The sequence below is a fragment of the Phyllobates terribilis genome, unplaced genomic scaffold (genome assembly GCF_046119375.1).
Source record: "Phyllobates terribilis strain yellow unplaced genomic scaffold, ASM4611937v1 Scaffold_8__6_contigs__length_399053987, whole genome shotgun sequence".
NCBI lineage: Eukaryota > Metazoa > Chordata > Amphibia > Anura > Dendrobatidae > Phyllobates > Phyllobates terribilis.
Genome location: NW_027362768.1, coordinates 135,912,898 through 135,928,828, shown reverse-complemented (window position 1 = coordinate 135,928,828; position 15,931 = coordinate 135,912,898). Strand labels below are relative to the sequence as shown.

At 39.9% G+C, this 15,931-nt stretch overlaps 1 protein-coding gene across 3 annotated transcripts in view; it reads right to left on the bottom strand.

Moving 5' to 3' along the window:
- The window catches only part of SEC16B (SEC16 homolog B, endoplasmic reticulum export factor), a 191,264-nt gene that overhangs the window by 145,012 nt on the left and 30,321 nt on the right, over nucleotides 1–15,931 (bottom strand). For all 3 annotated transcript variants that reach the window (XM_073643359.1, XM_073643358.1, XM_073643357.1), the window contains 2 exons: nucleotides 15,165–15,319; nucleotides 10,003–10,064 (listed from right to left, as the gene is read on the bottom strand). In XM_073643359.1, the coding sequence (XP_073499460.1) occupies nucleotides 10,003–10,064; nucleotides 15,165–15,319 (217 nt within the window). The remainder of the gene's footprint in view (nucleotides 1–10,002; nucleotides 10,065–15,164; nucleotides 15,320–15,931) is intronic.

The following is a 15,931-nucleotide window of genomic DNA, read 5'->3' as shown; positions in this document are numbered from 1 at the left end:
ATTGTTACAGCAACCCCAAAGAGGGCTTCAATGGCCAGACTTGACATTAATCCACTCCACTTATCAGGGCTTAGGGGCTCGTTGATTTTTAAACTTAAACCTCTATATAAGGACAGGGTCCCTTAAGTTGCATCTTCGAAACAGTTGCTGGCTGGTGGAGCGAGATTGAGGGAAGAAAAAAACAAGCAAGCAAGATCAGAGCCAAAGGTTCAAGGACAAGGACAAAATTGAATCCAAAATCTTAGTTAGGGTTAGTAGGGTAAGAATCCAGACTGTCAAACTAGTGAGGGTAGTCGGGGTCTGAACACAGAGTAGAAATTCTAAAGCACACAGGGAAGTATGCAAAAAGTATTCAATAGGTAGCTCAAGACATATGGATGTAAATAGGCTGCATATAGATCTTACTGGCGGCCAAGCCTGTCCCTTGATTGGTCTGCTGTCCCTTTGATAGGACGGTCAGCCATACTAGCAAGTTGTTCTTTTGAAGTTTCAATCATTCTTGCTTGGCCTTGTTTGTGCTGACCGGTGTTTCTATTAGCACCGCTACCAGGTAGAAAGGAGCAATGACTGACAAAGACAATCAGGGCTGAAACAGGGGCGAGTACGTTTGTGACAGGTGCATATTAATTACTATATTCTCAATTTGTGTAACGTTATTTTATGTTTTATCATCCGTGTTTTATCGCTTATTGTATTCCCAGTGTCATGTCTCAATTACTATGACTTTTTTTTTTGCTCTTTTCATTCTATTTTGGCTGTCAGTGTTTTGTTGCTATTGAGATAAATGCAATTAGCGAACATTTACAATCTCATTTTGCATATTTGCCCATTTGTTCTGGTTTAGTCTTTAATTTTATGTTTTCATTATTTACAGAATAAGTGTTAAAACTGATCTGGTTCCGTGCCAGAATTTCATTGTCAGAAATGTTTTATGGTCAGAGTATCGGAGACATGCAGAGAGTTGTTATAGGGAGATGATGTTAATGATAATATAATGTATGAAATGAACAGAACACATGGAGAAGCCGTTTTTATTACTTCATTGAACTTAAGGAATATTGCATAATTCATTCTCTGTGACTACATCTGATCTACACTTACATTACTATATTGTTTCACTGATAATCAGAAACTGCTTAGTCTGATAAATATGTGCTAATTGCAGGACATCAGGAGAGGATCACCTGTCATATACATTTTGACAACATCGTAGAATTGAAGTGGATTTCACAATAAAAACTGCACATTATTAAACAGCTCTTAGACCTAATGAGGCTAGTGCACTTTCCCTGAAAATCTATTTCAGAATAGCTCTGTAAACATTTCTTAAAGTTTAAACCCAATTTCCGCCTACTTTATTAATAGCTCCTCAGTGTTCCTCCTCCCCGCTGAGACCTCACGTTACTCAGTACAAGCTGCAGCCATAAATCAGGTGAAGAATAAATACAGGCAGAGACTGAATATATTTGGACTTATGAGATCTCTTACTATTTAGCTTGACTCAAAATTTTTCTCATTTTAACACATAAGCGGTGGCTGTACGCAATCATTATATGAAATTCACACGCTTTTTCTCCCAACAAAATGCAATATAAAGCTATCAAAAAATGATATGCATCCCAAAACGGTATCAATAAAAACTGTAGTTTAATGCCTTCACATGACTCCATTGACAAAAGAATTAAAAAGTTATTGGTCCCAGAAAATGGTGACACAAACCAATTTTTTTCATGAATTTCTTTAACCATTAAAATAAAAAAAGAACTTAGTTTGAAATCGCTGTAGTCATACTGATCTGAAGAACCACGTTACCATGGCGTTTTTACCGCACAATGAATCCCATAAAAACAAAAGCCAATTGCGGAATTGCGTTTTTTTATCATCTGGAAATTTTTCACATTTTTCAGTCCATTATGTGTAAAAAAGAATGGTGTCAGTCACAACCATAACTCATCCTGCAAAAAACAAGCCCCAATACGACTTATGATGGCAGAAAAATAATTTAAAAAAAACTCATGGCTCTTGGAAGAAAGGGAGGGACCAAAAAACCTTGCCTAGTTCTTAAGAGTGTAATGTCCGGATTTTACAGTCATTCTGGCATAGATTTTCAAAGCAAGTACACCAGCCTCTTAGAATGTATGCAGGTTGTATCATGAAATCTGGTGACAGATTCCCTTAGCCCTTCACTACCTTTGATGTACTTGTATGTTAAAAGTAGTGTCCCGGCCTTTGATGCGGGCTCCCATGCTGAGCCCGCGTGTTTCCTCGCACTTGATGGCTGATTTAATCAGCCATCAAGTGCCTCTAACAGCTGCGGGTGGAGTGGTGCTCTGCCCACAGCTGTTAACCAGTTAAATGCTGCAGTCAATCACTAACAGTGGAATTTAACAAGCGTTGGCCAGAAGCGCGTCATTCATCCAGCCCCCATCACATGATCGAGTGGTGCTGATGAGTAATCATTACCACCGAAGGTCTGCTGATGACCCCCGTGCCTGTCATTATGAGCCACCTGTGAATGCCGGCCCGTGGCTGGCATTCATAGAGATTGTGATTTCTGCTATACATAGCAGTGCTGAAGCACTGCTATGTATAGCACAGGCGATCAAATATTTATTTTACAAATTTCCACAAAAAAATTTGCCATCTAAATTTAAAAAAAAAACTATGTATGTGTGTTATCTGTGTACTCGTACTGACCTGGAGAATCATATTGCCAGGTCAGTTTTACCATATAGTGAACATGATAAATAAAATACCCAAAAATACAACTGTGGAATTGCACTTTTTTTGCTATTTCAACGCGCTTGGAATTTTTTCCCCTTTTCCAGTACACTATGTGGTATAATGAAAGGTGGCATTCAAAAATTCAACTCATCCCGCAAAAAAACAAGCCCTCATACGGCTATGGTGACAGAAAAATAAAAAAAAGTTATGGCTCTTGGAAAAAGGGGACGAAAAAATGAAAGGGTTAACGGAGTAATATCCGGACAGCTTTAAGGTTCAGTTCTGATATACCATACTAGAATAACTTAGTTTTTGAGGACCAGCAATATTTATGTTGTAAAGAACAGCTATTTTATATCGTTCTGACACCATTACCGGGATCGGAATAAAAAAAAATAATCCGCAAGAAATAAAACTATAAAATTTAATATTAAGAAATCATTATTTAATATCTGTTACCATACACAGTGAGACAATCCAGGATTTCCCCATAGAGTCTCTTATTTCTTAGCCTACACTGACAGGGGCTATGTATCTAAGCAAGATTCCATTTACATGTACGTCTCTGGGAAAATGAGCCTACCGGGAGCGGAGCAAAGGGAACGTCGGCAGAATTCATGAGCGTCGAGTTATTTGTGACATTTAAACATAATATTAAAATTCTTCTTGATGCATATTTAAGCATAAATTCACTTTTTTTCCTTAATATATATTTAATAAATAGATTGAAAGAAAAAATAGTTTCACTTAAAAGGTTCTTCTTAACTTTTTCATTCATACGACTGATCTAATTTGTATATGTATAGAGTACAAGTCAACTTGACATGTCTTGAATTTCTGGTGATGTCTTGATATTTTCAGTAACAGTCCCGGAATATTTTTGGTGTCCCTGGCTTGAAAAGAGGTGGAGGCTTCACATAAACCCAACCCACAAATGGGCATTTCTGGTTGTGAATGGGCAATCCCACCAGGAGCGAAAGTAAGTCTAAAGCTTCCAAAAAATTGCATTTGGCATCAAAGAGGATTAAGGGGTATTTGAGTAATTTTTTTTTTTTTACTTTTTGCCCGTTTATTCCAGCTCTATCACTTTTCAAAAACAAAAAAAAAATGGGTGTACATTGTAAACTGAAAACTATTACATTTTCTGTCTCGTGGATAGCCCAAAGCTGTTCCAAATTTATTAAGGGGTACGTGCCGCTTAAAAAATGTTGCACACTTTCTTCCAGTACATACCTTCTTCATGGCCTTATAATCTACTTTATGGATATAAAAAGGTACAAATGCAGGGGCGTAACCATAATAAGTGCAGGGATTGCAATCGCACCAGGGCCCTAAAGCATAGGGGGCCCAAAAGGTGCCTTTGTCTCATAGGAAAAGACCATTACTATTAAAGACTTAATAGATGGGGGCCACATTGGAGTAATATTTGGAGACCCCATTGGAGCTTTTGAATTGGGGCCCACGAGCTTCAAGTTACGCCACTGTACAAATGTATCTATATCAACAGAAGAAAAACTGAGTGCAATACAATTTATAAAAAAATTGATTTTATTAAACAATTTACATGTCAAAATTCAATTGTACGTAAATAAGTTAAGAAGGGTAACCTAATTTTAACCCGCTACTGCGCACGAAAGATATAATATAGATAGTCGCTGTGGACAATAAGTGGTAATCTGGAGTACAGAGATCCCGTAATTGACTTCACCAAGATGGTCGCCAGTCCATGAATGGACCCTACGATTTCCCGGTCCAACTCTTCAATACGGCCTTAATACACCCAAGTGCGCATGTCCTTGACGTCATCTGGAGATTTCTCCAAGACGTGTGTGCTAGGTGAGTGCCGCAACAGAAGGATCTATTTCCAGAGTATGTGACAGTACGCATGTGCATTGACAAATGCAATCCAATTAGACACAGTATATAACACCGACCCCTAGGCTCATTGTACATTACCTTTTGAAAAAAGCTACTGCAAAACGCGCGTCGGGTATCGTGCCCAGCCCTGTGCGACACTGATTGATACATTATGGGTAAGCACCTTAACAAATGTGGTATTATGTATAGAGTTGACATAGTATTGTGGAACTGGGTTGGAGGTTATATCCCTCCGATATACTCAAATCCTATCTATGTACACAGAATTCTTATGAGCCTTTATTATTACCAATTATTGTCCACTGCGACTACCTACATTTAATCTTTCATGCACAGTATCAGGTTAAAATTAGGTTGTCCTTCTTAACTTATTTACATATAATTGTATTTTGACATGTAAATTGTTTAATAAAATCTAATATTTTATAAATTGTATTGCACGCTGTTTTTCTTCTGTTGATATACGTTGTAGGAGTTTACAACTATTACTATTCTACAATACTGCATGGAGGATCATAGGTTTTTCTTGACAAAAACATGTTCCCAGCCTTTTGTACAAATGTGTTTCCTGTGGGTATACTTGTCACGGGTGTGTCAGATCTGACAGTCAGTCGCTCTGTATCTGGCTGTAGAAGGTCACTGCACTTGGCATTACAGATGCCTTCTTGATCCTCTCATCTCTGTAGTATAGTTACATCGTTCTTCTTTTAGGACCTAGCAGCGATCTACACCTTCTGCTGCTGATTGACACACCCTTGCTTGGTAGTTAAAAACTCTCCGTTTCTCCAGGGAGTAGCCGGTGATAGTTCTATGTACTTCTGTGCCTGCTTGGAGCACTAGCAGTCGGCTAGTTTCTTTTTGGTGCCCTTGGAGGACAGTTGGCATTATCTCTCTGGTGTCTGCTCAAGCTAAGTGTATCCCCTTTGTTTGTTTACCTTGTTATCTTTAGTTTGTAGTGGGGCCTGACTAGTGCACACCCTGTCCCCTCTCTATCTAGGGCCAAGCTCTAGGGACATTCAGGGATTAGGTTCCTGCTCGGCGATAGGTGCAGAACCTATATAGGGACGATAGGGAAGGCAAGGTGATATTAGATCGGCCTAGGGGTCTCCACTCCCCCTTTCCCTAGTTGTTGTGCTTCCTTCCCCATTTTCCCATCATTGTACACTTGTGCCTTCCCTTACCTTGCGTGACAATACTATTACAAATGTATCTATGTATTATGGCCATATGGAAACGTATATGGACATTTGGCTACTGTAGGACCAAGCAAAATAAGTCCCCGCTCCGCCTGACACCCCACCTCTATAGGTGGTAGTAATGTACACATGATCTTCACAAAAGAGGAACCAACAGAAGGTTTGTGACACTTATCTAACAAGGGAGAGGGGGTGAAAAAAGTCTTGAAGGTGTCTTTGGCAATTTGAGTAACAGTCCGTACACTTGTCAAGGTCCACAAACGTCTAAATCGAGTCCTGGGGAGGGTCCAGAGCCAAAATCATTAGAATGGGTTTTCTTTTATATGCACCTATCAAAAACTCAACCGTGAGCTTTCTTCTACTTATCATTAGCTTATTTTTAATGAGATGTGTTATCTATAAAATTATTTTTTACACATTGTAATTTTGCTCTGTTTGACATCATTTAATGATTATACCTTTAGCTTCATAGCTGCATTGTAACTCCTATCTGATTATTATAAAATCTGCAAGACCTCAAGCACATGCAGAACATAGGAATTAACGTGATCCCTTTTTCCTCTAATGTAATTTTAGCTGTAAGGTGCATAGATAGGTTTAGTTAAAAGGAATCAAATGTAACAATTGGCCACTCTTAAACACATAGCACACAAATGTGCTGCAGAGGCGGCTGTCAATCTCAGTGAGGGGGCGTGCTTACAGTATAGTGAGCGATAACTGCAGTCGCTCAGCACATGCCCCAATGACTGAAAGTTTGTGGCTCTAGTTAGTAAATAAGCTGATTTTCTCCTGGTAGCCGCACTTTCAGTAAAGCAGCCTGGCAGCATTGTAACGCTAACATCTGCAGATTAACCCTATATCTGCAGGTAAATAACATTTTCCAATTAAACACTTTTTTTCTTAACCCAATTATGATGGGTTAAAAGAGCTTTCCATATTTTTTAAAAGTGGCCACAGGGATGGTATAACAGTAAAATAAAGAAAGAACATACAGTACAGACCAAAAGTTTGGACACACCTTTTCATTTAAAGATTTTTCTGTATTTTCATGACTTTGAAAATTGTACATTCACACTGAAGGCATCAAAACTATGAATTAACACATGTGGAATTATATATTTAACAAAAAAGTGTGAAACAACTGAAAATATGTCTTATATTCTAGGTTCTTCAAAGTAGCCACCTTTTGCTTTGCACACTCTTGGCATTCTCTTGATGAGCTTCAAGAGGTAGTCACCGAAAATGGTTTTCAATTCACAGGAGTGCCCTGTCAGGTTTAATAAGTGGGATTTCTTGCCTTATAAATGGGGTTGGGACCATCAGTTGTGTTGTGCAGAAGTCAGCTGATAGTCCTACCGAACAGACTGTTAGAATTTGCATTATGGCAAGAAAAAAGCATCTAAGTAAAGAAAAACGAGTGGCCATCATTACTTTAACCCTAGAACGCATACCTGGGGCCTCGCAGGCCCGCCCTGTTAATTGTTTTCTATTTTCTGCAAGATTACTTTAGTTAGAATTTTGAAACTCTAGGTATTCCTCAGGTATACAGTTGTTTGTCATTTTTGTTTGAGTTATTCCATGTTATTTGCACACGGGCCTAAAAGGCCCCAGGTATGTGAAAAAGTAGATTTTTATGGTCATGCGTTCTAGGGTTAAGAAATGAAGGTCAGTCAGTCCGAAAAATTGGGCAAACTTTGAATGTGTCCCTAAGTGCAGTTGCAAAAACCATCAAGCGCTACAAAGAAACTGGCTCACATGAGGACCGCCCCAGGAAAGGAAGACCAAGAGTCACCTCTGCTTCTGAGGATAAGCTTATCCAAGTCACCAGGCCTCAGAAATCGCAGGTTAACAGCAGCTCAGATTAGAGACCAGGTCAATTCCACACAGAGTTCTAGCAGCAGACACATCTCTACAACAACTGTTAAGAGGAGACTTTGTGCAGCAGGCCTTCATGGTAAAATAGCTGCTAGGAAACCACTGCTAAGGACAGGCAACAAGCAGAAAAGACTTGTTTGGGCTAAAGAACACAAGGAATGGACATTAGACCAGTGGAAATCTGTGCTTTGGTCTGATGAGTCCAAATTTGAGATCTTTGGTTCCAACCATCGTGTCTTTGTGTGACGCAGAAAAGGTGAACGGATGGACTCTACATGCCTGGTTCCCACCGTGAAGCATGGAGGAGGAGGTGTGATGGTGTGGGGGTGCTTTGCTGGTGACACTGTTGGGGATTTATTCAAAATTGAAGGCATACTGAACCAGCATAGCTACCACAGCATCTTGCAGAGGTATGCTATTCCATCCGGTTTGCGTTTAGTTGGACCATCATTTATTTTTCAACAGGACAATGACCCCAAACACACCTCCAGGCTGTGTAAGGGCTATTTGACCAAAAAAGAGAGTGATGGGGTGCTACGCCAGATGACCTGGCCTCCACAGTCACCAGACCTGAACCCAATCGAGATGGTTTTGGGTGAGCTGGACCGCAGAGTGAAGGCAAAAGGGCCAACAAGTGCTAAGCATCTCTGGGAACTCCTTCAAGATTGTTGGAAGACCATTTCTGGTGACTACCTCTTGAAGCTCATCAAGAGAATGCCAAGAGTGTGCAAAGCAGTCATCAAAGCAAAAGGTGGCTACTTTGAAGAATCTAGAATATAAGACATATTTTCAGTTGTTTCACACTTTTTTGTTAAGTATATAATTCCACATGTTAATTCATAGTTTTGATGCCTTCAGTGTGAATGTACAATTTTCAAAGTCATGAAAATACAGAAAAATCTTTAAATGAGAAGGTGTGTCCAAACTTTTGGTCTGTACTGTATACTTACGGTAATTCTCAGAACCCCGAATGTTTCATCACCATTGCTCCCGTGGTAAAATCCGGGACAAAAAGTGATGCTTTCTCCATGAAGTCACTTCAAGGCCCAACGTGGGACGACAGCGCTGGAGCATTGTGAGTTTGGAAAGGTAAAATGTATTTCTTTATATTACCATTATCCCTTCTCTCTGGTCAGTTTTTATAAAAGAAGTACGGAATTCTTAATTCTAAAAATATTTTGTCTAGTTAGAACAGCCCATTTAAAGGAATATGTTTGGTTCACATTTGGTCTTGCAAAACTGTTCACAGGGTTAGATAGGAGATCTAGAACATAGTTAAAAGATCTCGATGTATATGGTTTAATTACCAACATCGCTGGGAAATAGATGTTTTGTTACAGTGCTCGGACGGTGGTCCACAACCCTCTCCAGTATTCTTAAGTAACAGCAGGAATCATCAAGTCAGAAGACCACAACAGTCAAGAATCAAGTGTAGAGAGGATGGAGCCTTCAAGGCACTTGAGGGAGCAGAAAGCGCCAGATTGTTATTTCTCTTTCACAATGCCGATATCAAACCAGACCCAAAGGTATGTTTAAACTGTGTGTTTCAAGTCTCCCACATAGGGAAAACTGTTGGCAGACTCCTAATAAGGGTTAATTGACGGGGGTTCTAATTTAGGACCCACCTGTAGACAAAGTAGAGAAAGCTAAAAACTGATTTTTACCAATCTGGAGAACACAACATGTTTGTGATTTAGATAAATTTGTTGTTGATCCTCAATGAATAATATGTAATGCTGTGTTTTCTTTGTAGGGAACTGATCATTTCCAGATGGATTTCCTCACAGCTGATAAATGCTGCCAGAAACACGAGCAACATGAATTAAAGTCCAGTTCTGAAATATTGTAGGAAACCTACATTTAAGATCCATCTGGGGTCCATGCTGTATGAATGACTAGTTCAAGACGACGGTAACTGGTGGCTTCTACCTGGCCCACCCTCTTGGATGGACGGATCTCTCCCTACATGTCTGTACAGACACTCAATGGCAGCGGGATGGAGAGAAGCCTCCAATTCCAGCCTCTTAGACTAGTCACTCAAGTGGAATGGGCCCAGATGGCTTTTAAATGTATATTATGTCTGAAATATCACAGCTAGAATGACCAAGCTGGATTCTGATTCATGATGTTCCCCCTGGGGTTCTGGCAGTATATATCAGCTGTCAGGTTCACTTTAATCACTTGGGTTTATGAAATGAATCTTCTTCTTGTAATGGAAACATAAGAATAATTATAACCCTTAGCAAACAATCCCTCCAATTCTTAGTCTGTATTTGATTGTTTGTTTTTAGTATACATTGAAACCAATGCATTCACTTCAATCATTCACCTCTGCACGGGACCTGGAAATTCTCTCATCTCTTCTTGTTCCAAAGTATCACAAAGCAGAATCTAGAGACAAAGCAAATATGTCACAGTCAAAAGATGTATTCTGTAAAGTTAAAGGAGTATTCCAGTTATCAGAAATGGTCATTTATCTGACCTCTCCGCCCCACACCAACAGCCAAAAAGGAGAACTTCCCTTATTGAGGTGACCATTGAGGTCTCAGTGGTCAGACCTCCGGGATTTAGTAGTTACCACCTGTCCTGTGGATGGGCGATGACTTATAATAACTGGAACACAACTTTATTCACAAACCTAAACCAAAAATAATAGATTTATAAAACATAAAACATATGTAGGGAAAGGAAACTGATGGGGTAGAAGGTTTGACCTGTAAACTGGGACAAACATAAACCCCCAAAGATGGAGAAACATCTCCCATTTCCAACAATAAGGTAGCTACTATAGCCAAATGCGGTTACTCTTAATTATAATGAATGGCAGATACAGAAGCAGCTGAATGTTTGTCACTATAATTCCAGGAACTAATCGTTAGACACCAAAATTCTCAAAATTATAATGTGGCCATCACATTATGGTCAAGTTGCATTTTATATTTTTTTGCTGCACCATTTTTCACAAATAGCAGCAATGTGTGAACATGACAAAAGGGTCCTGAGAGTTTCTTGATATTCCTATCAAATAAATGTTTTTCGGTAATGGAAAAAAAAAATTCCAAATTTAAACAATTTCAGAATATGCAAGTTTCTTAGCTGGACATGGACACTGTTGGTGGGATTGATGAGTGTCTACATGGAGAACGGTACTAATTTTTATTTTTCTCAATTTTGTCCAACTGCAATTTGTCTTATGATCTAAGCTCAGAGTTAAGTGGTTTACTGCGCTAAATTCATCTGAAATGTGATCGTTTCTCCTTTCAGGTTACAATATATTTCTATCTCAACCAGAAAAATGACTGTTCAGATCATGCAGAATTGTGAATGCAGCTCTGGAAGAGAATGGGCTAAAGAATGGTGGAAAAAAGGTAGTGCAACTTAAGTGATGAAATACAACCTAAACTTGGAATAAATCCAAATACCACTTGCAAATATTTATAATAACATTGTTTATTGAAAAATATTTTTTTTAAAAATTCATTTTACAAAACCACAAATGATTAAAAAATTCAAGAGGAAAAGATGAGTCAAAAAAATGTGGGCACACATGGACCAGGATACATCCTCGATGTTGAAATCTCATGCATATAGCTTAGTAATCATAGGAGGGGGGTCTTTTTTGAAAAAAGCCCCACCTCTCCACCCAGTAAGGAACATAGGGTGTACACATACAAAAAAAAAAAAAGCCCATAATAGGGCTCAGCTCAGTATAGACTTTAATGTTGGATATACCAATATAACTCCTAAAATAATATAAGTCTATGCAGAAGAGTTATGAACTAATGCCCTCCCAAATAAGAGCACTGGTTTGAGCTATCGAACTTACCCATCAGGAATGTAAATGTGCCCGATCCCGCAACACAAGTAACGCCCCGAAGCACGTTTCGCACACTTACTGCTTTTTCAAGGGAAGTGATGAAATGTATTGCAATGCTGTTCGACTTTATATGTAGATTATACCTATATGTAAACTGGTAAATGGAAATGGTACTCAAAGGCGAATATGCCCATTTAGCCACATTTATATATTGCCGGAGATCACCAGTAATTATGTGCAGTAAGAGCATCGGCAGACTTTATAATGACATGTAAATATGACCTTAGGCTCTTACTTTGAGGGGTTAAGTACAGGCAAGATATGTTTAATGGGCGGTTAAGAGATGATGCCATCTTCTTCCATTACAGAATTTATCTGAACATGACATCTATATACAGTACAGACCAAAAGTTTGGACACACCTTCTTATTTAAAGATTTTTCCGTATTTTCATGACTATGAAAATTGTACATTCACACTGAAGGCATCAAAACTATAAATTAACACATGTGGAATTATATACTTAACAAAAAAGTGTGAAACAACTGAAATATGTCTTATATTCTAGGTTCTTCAAAGTAGCCACCTTGTGATTTGGTGACTGCTTTGCACACCCTTTCAGTTGTTTCACACTTTTTTGTTAAGTATATAATTCCACATGTGTTAATTCATAGTTTTGATGCCTTCAGTGTGAATGTACAATTTTCAAAGTCAAGAAAATACAGAAAAATCTTTAAATGAGAAGGTGTGTCTAAACTTTTGGTCTGTACTGTAAGACAGAGCAATAAAGATCCGTAGTGATGATAAATATTGGGGCACTTTTATGACTACGTTAATTTTTATAGGCTCTTTAATATGACCCTGCGTAATATATCCAATGACTTGGAATACTATTTGCATAATTAAAATGTGAATATTTGCATCTTCCCTAAAGTAAGGATCCCCCATAATGTTCTAAATTAAACTCTACTTACCGTCACGCCCATTCCAGCTGAAGCCAACGATCTCCTGCAATAAAAGTAAAATAATAAACCAACCTCATCCTTACCTTTCCATGGTTCCCAGGACGGTTTCAGCTCTGCTACATTAACATGACAAGCTGGATCGCAGCAGAATGCTGCCATCCAGCTTGCCATGCCGCAGACACTGAGAAGCTCCTCAGTGAAGCTCCTCAGTGTCTGGCTGTGACGGCATCCAGATGAGCCGAGTTCATGTCCAATGAACTCAGCTCACCTCATGCATGTCACTGACAGCGTGGGACAATTCTCCTGCGCATGCAGTGCCGGCAAATGACGTCACCGCTTAAGCAGAATTCTCCCACGCTGGGACGGCATTGAGATGGCAGGCTGGATGGTAGAAGAACGCTGCCATCCAGCTTGTCATCCTTGAGAGACATTGCCTGCGCTCCGCAGTGTCTCTGAAGAATGGCATGCTGGATGGCAGTGTTCTGCTACCATCCAGCCTGCCATCTCAATGCCGTCCCAGCGTGGGAGAATTCTCCTGCTCAAGCCGTGACGTCATTTGCCGGCACCGCATGCGCAGGAGAATTGTCCCACGCTGTCAGTGACGAGCATGAGGTGAGCTGAGTTCATTGGACATGAACTCGGCTCATCTGGATGCCGTCACAGCCAGACACTGAGGAGCTTCACTGAGGAGCTTCTCAGTGTCTGCGATATGGCAAGCTGGATGGCAGCGTTCTGCTCCGATCCAGCTTGTCATGTCAATGTAGCAGAGTGGAAGCCGTCCTGGGAACCATGGAAAGGTAAGGATGAGGTTGGTTTATTATTTTACTTTTATGGCAGGAGATCATTGGCTTCAGCTGGAATGGGCGTGACGGTAAGTTGAGTTTCATTTAGAACATTAAAGAATTGTGTCTTTATTTCAATTAAAGGACTTTATTCTGGGTGTTTGTGGGTTTTTTTAACTTTCACTATGGGGTTAGTAATGGGGGTGTCTTATAGACGCCTCTCCATTACTAACCTGGGCTTGATGTCAGCTGGCATTATAAGCTGACATCAACCCCAACCCTATTACCCCACTGCCACCGCTACAGGGCAGTGGGAAGAGCGAGGCTAAGTGCCAGAATTGGCGCATCCAAAGGATGCGCCATTTCTGGGGTGGCTGACGGCTGGTGTTTCTAGCCTGGGAGGGGGCCAATATTCATGGCACCCTTCCTGGGCTATTAATATCAGCCCCCAGCTGTCTGCCTAGCCTTTGCTAGCTATTAAAATAGGGGGGACCCCACGTCATTTTTTTTTGGGTCCCCCATTTTAATAGCTAGTAAAGGTTAGGTATTCAGCTGGGGGCTGATATTAGTAGCCTGGGAAGATCCGTGGGTATTACCCCCTTCCCAGGCTTCAAACATCTGCCCCAGCCGTCTGCTTAACCTCCGCTAGAGACTAAAATTATGGGGAACCCCACGCCAATTTTTTTTTTTAATAAATCCTTTATTTTAACACTAAATGACAAGTACAGTAACCAACACTGTCACTGTACTTATTATATATGTGACTGACATGTTTCTATCTATCTAATCTATGTGTGATGCTCTATTCTTTCTGTTCCAAATTGTCGGGTACCGATGTATGAAGCTGATGAATTACCGACGGGCTTTTTTAAAGAGACGGGTGCATGAAAACACTATTTTTTTTTTTTTTAAATAAATCCTTTATTTTAACACTAAATAACAAGTACAGTAATCAACACTGTCACTGTACTTATTATATATGTGACTGACATGTTTCTATCTATCTAATCTATGTGTGATGCTCTATTCTTTCTGTTCTATATTGTCGGGTACCGGTGTATGCCGCTGATGAATTGCCGGCTTTTCATGTTTCACTGTGAGCACTGTTCCCATCGATTTGGGCAATCACAGTAATGCCACAACCACCATGGCTGTGACATTACAGTGAGTGGCAGACAATCCCTGCATGATTGGTGCTCTAAATAGCATGCAGGACGGGGACCCGAGCTCCCGCCCGAGCATCCTGAAAGTACTCGGCGAGCTCCGAGCATCTCGAGTACTGAGATGCTCGGGCGAGTACCGAGCAGTGGCGAGCATGCTAGCTCATCACTAGTAATGATCAATTGTCAATGTGTTCATACTTTTCCAGGAGGAATAACAGAGGAGCGGCACTACAAAGAATCAACAAAAAATAACAAGAAAAGATGAGCTGGAACTGTTATTTCATGGAACATGTCAAAAATTATAATGATATAATGACTGGTCAAAGCGCGAAGGCAGTCATGTGAGCACAGGGGCGACAAGAAGAATGCGGGGGAGGACTAAACACTTCTGACCAGGGGGTGGAGACCTAAGGAGGAGGGACACATGCCATACAAGATGTTTCCTTCTGTGTTGGGACTGAAGAAAGTACAAAACTTCTCTGGTAAAGAGACAAAAATGCCAAAATACTGCACATTTTTTAATACATGTAAATTGCAAAGATCATTGTTTTAATAATCTCTAACATTTAATTTAAAAAAAAGTGTCCCCAGAATTACCCCTTTAAATCCCGTTGACAGTAGCTCAGAGTAATCTAAGTACATAAATGACGCTTAATGTATACAGCTGTGTATATAGGATTCAGCACCAAGACCAATAAACGTCCTTATAACAAGGCAGCATTCACAACCTATTGATTTGTATTCTCGGATGTTATTTTCGTTACCTCGGTGCTGTGAATCTCCACAAGTGCTGGTTGACCCTCATCTGGAAAATTAGGACAAACCCTTATCAATTGCCCCCGGGCGCCAAAACACACAGTGACATGGGGCAAGGAGAACTTCATCGGAGCTGTTGGTTGCGGCGTTTGCTCCAAGGTGTCTTTAAATAGATGGGGAAATAAAAGTACATGTGGATCAAATATAGTGAACTTCCAGCAAACTGCAAGGATCTAAATAATAGAAGAGGATGAAAAAAGAAAAAATCCCATTTTATCTATTATACCGTCATAAGAACTAGACTGCTATGTATAGTTAATGCAGCGGAACGCACCATGGTGCCAATACGACCGCTATCATCATTTATTAAATTCGCAATGAATGGTATTGGCCTGGCATTGACTACTAGAACATAAATTGCTTTGTCCAGTCCTGGATTGCTTAGATTAACTTGGCTTTTACTGTGAGAACCTGAGACTGGCAGAGATGAAAGGCGAGACTTGTGACGGTTTCATTAAAAGGATGGCATGTTGGGTAATTTGTATAATAATTCAGCAGCAAAGGCCTTTTGGGTATTACAGAAATGTGAGAGTAACGGTAATGATTAAAGGGGAGATCTAGCATTTCCTTCTTGGCTTTGTGATATGTTGCTCAATAGCCTGGGTTTTTAATTTCCATAATTAAATGTTGTTTGATGTCTTTCACTTCGAATGATATTGCATTTTAAACTTTTATTAAACACCACTTAGCTGTTTTTAATATTATGAAATGGCTC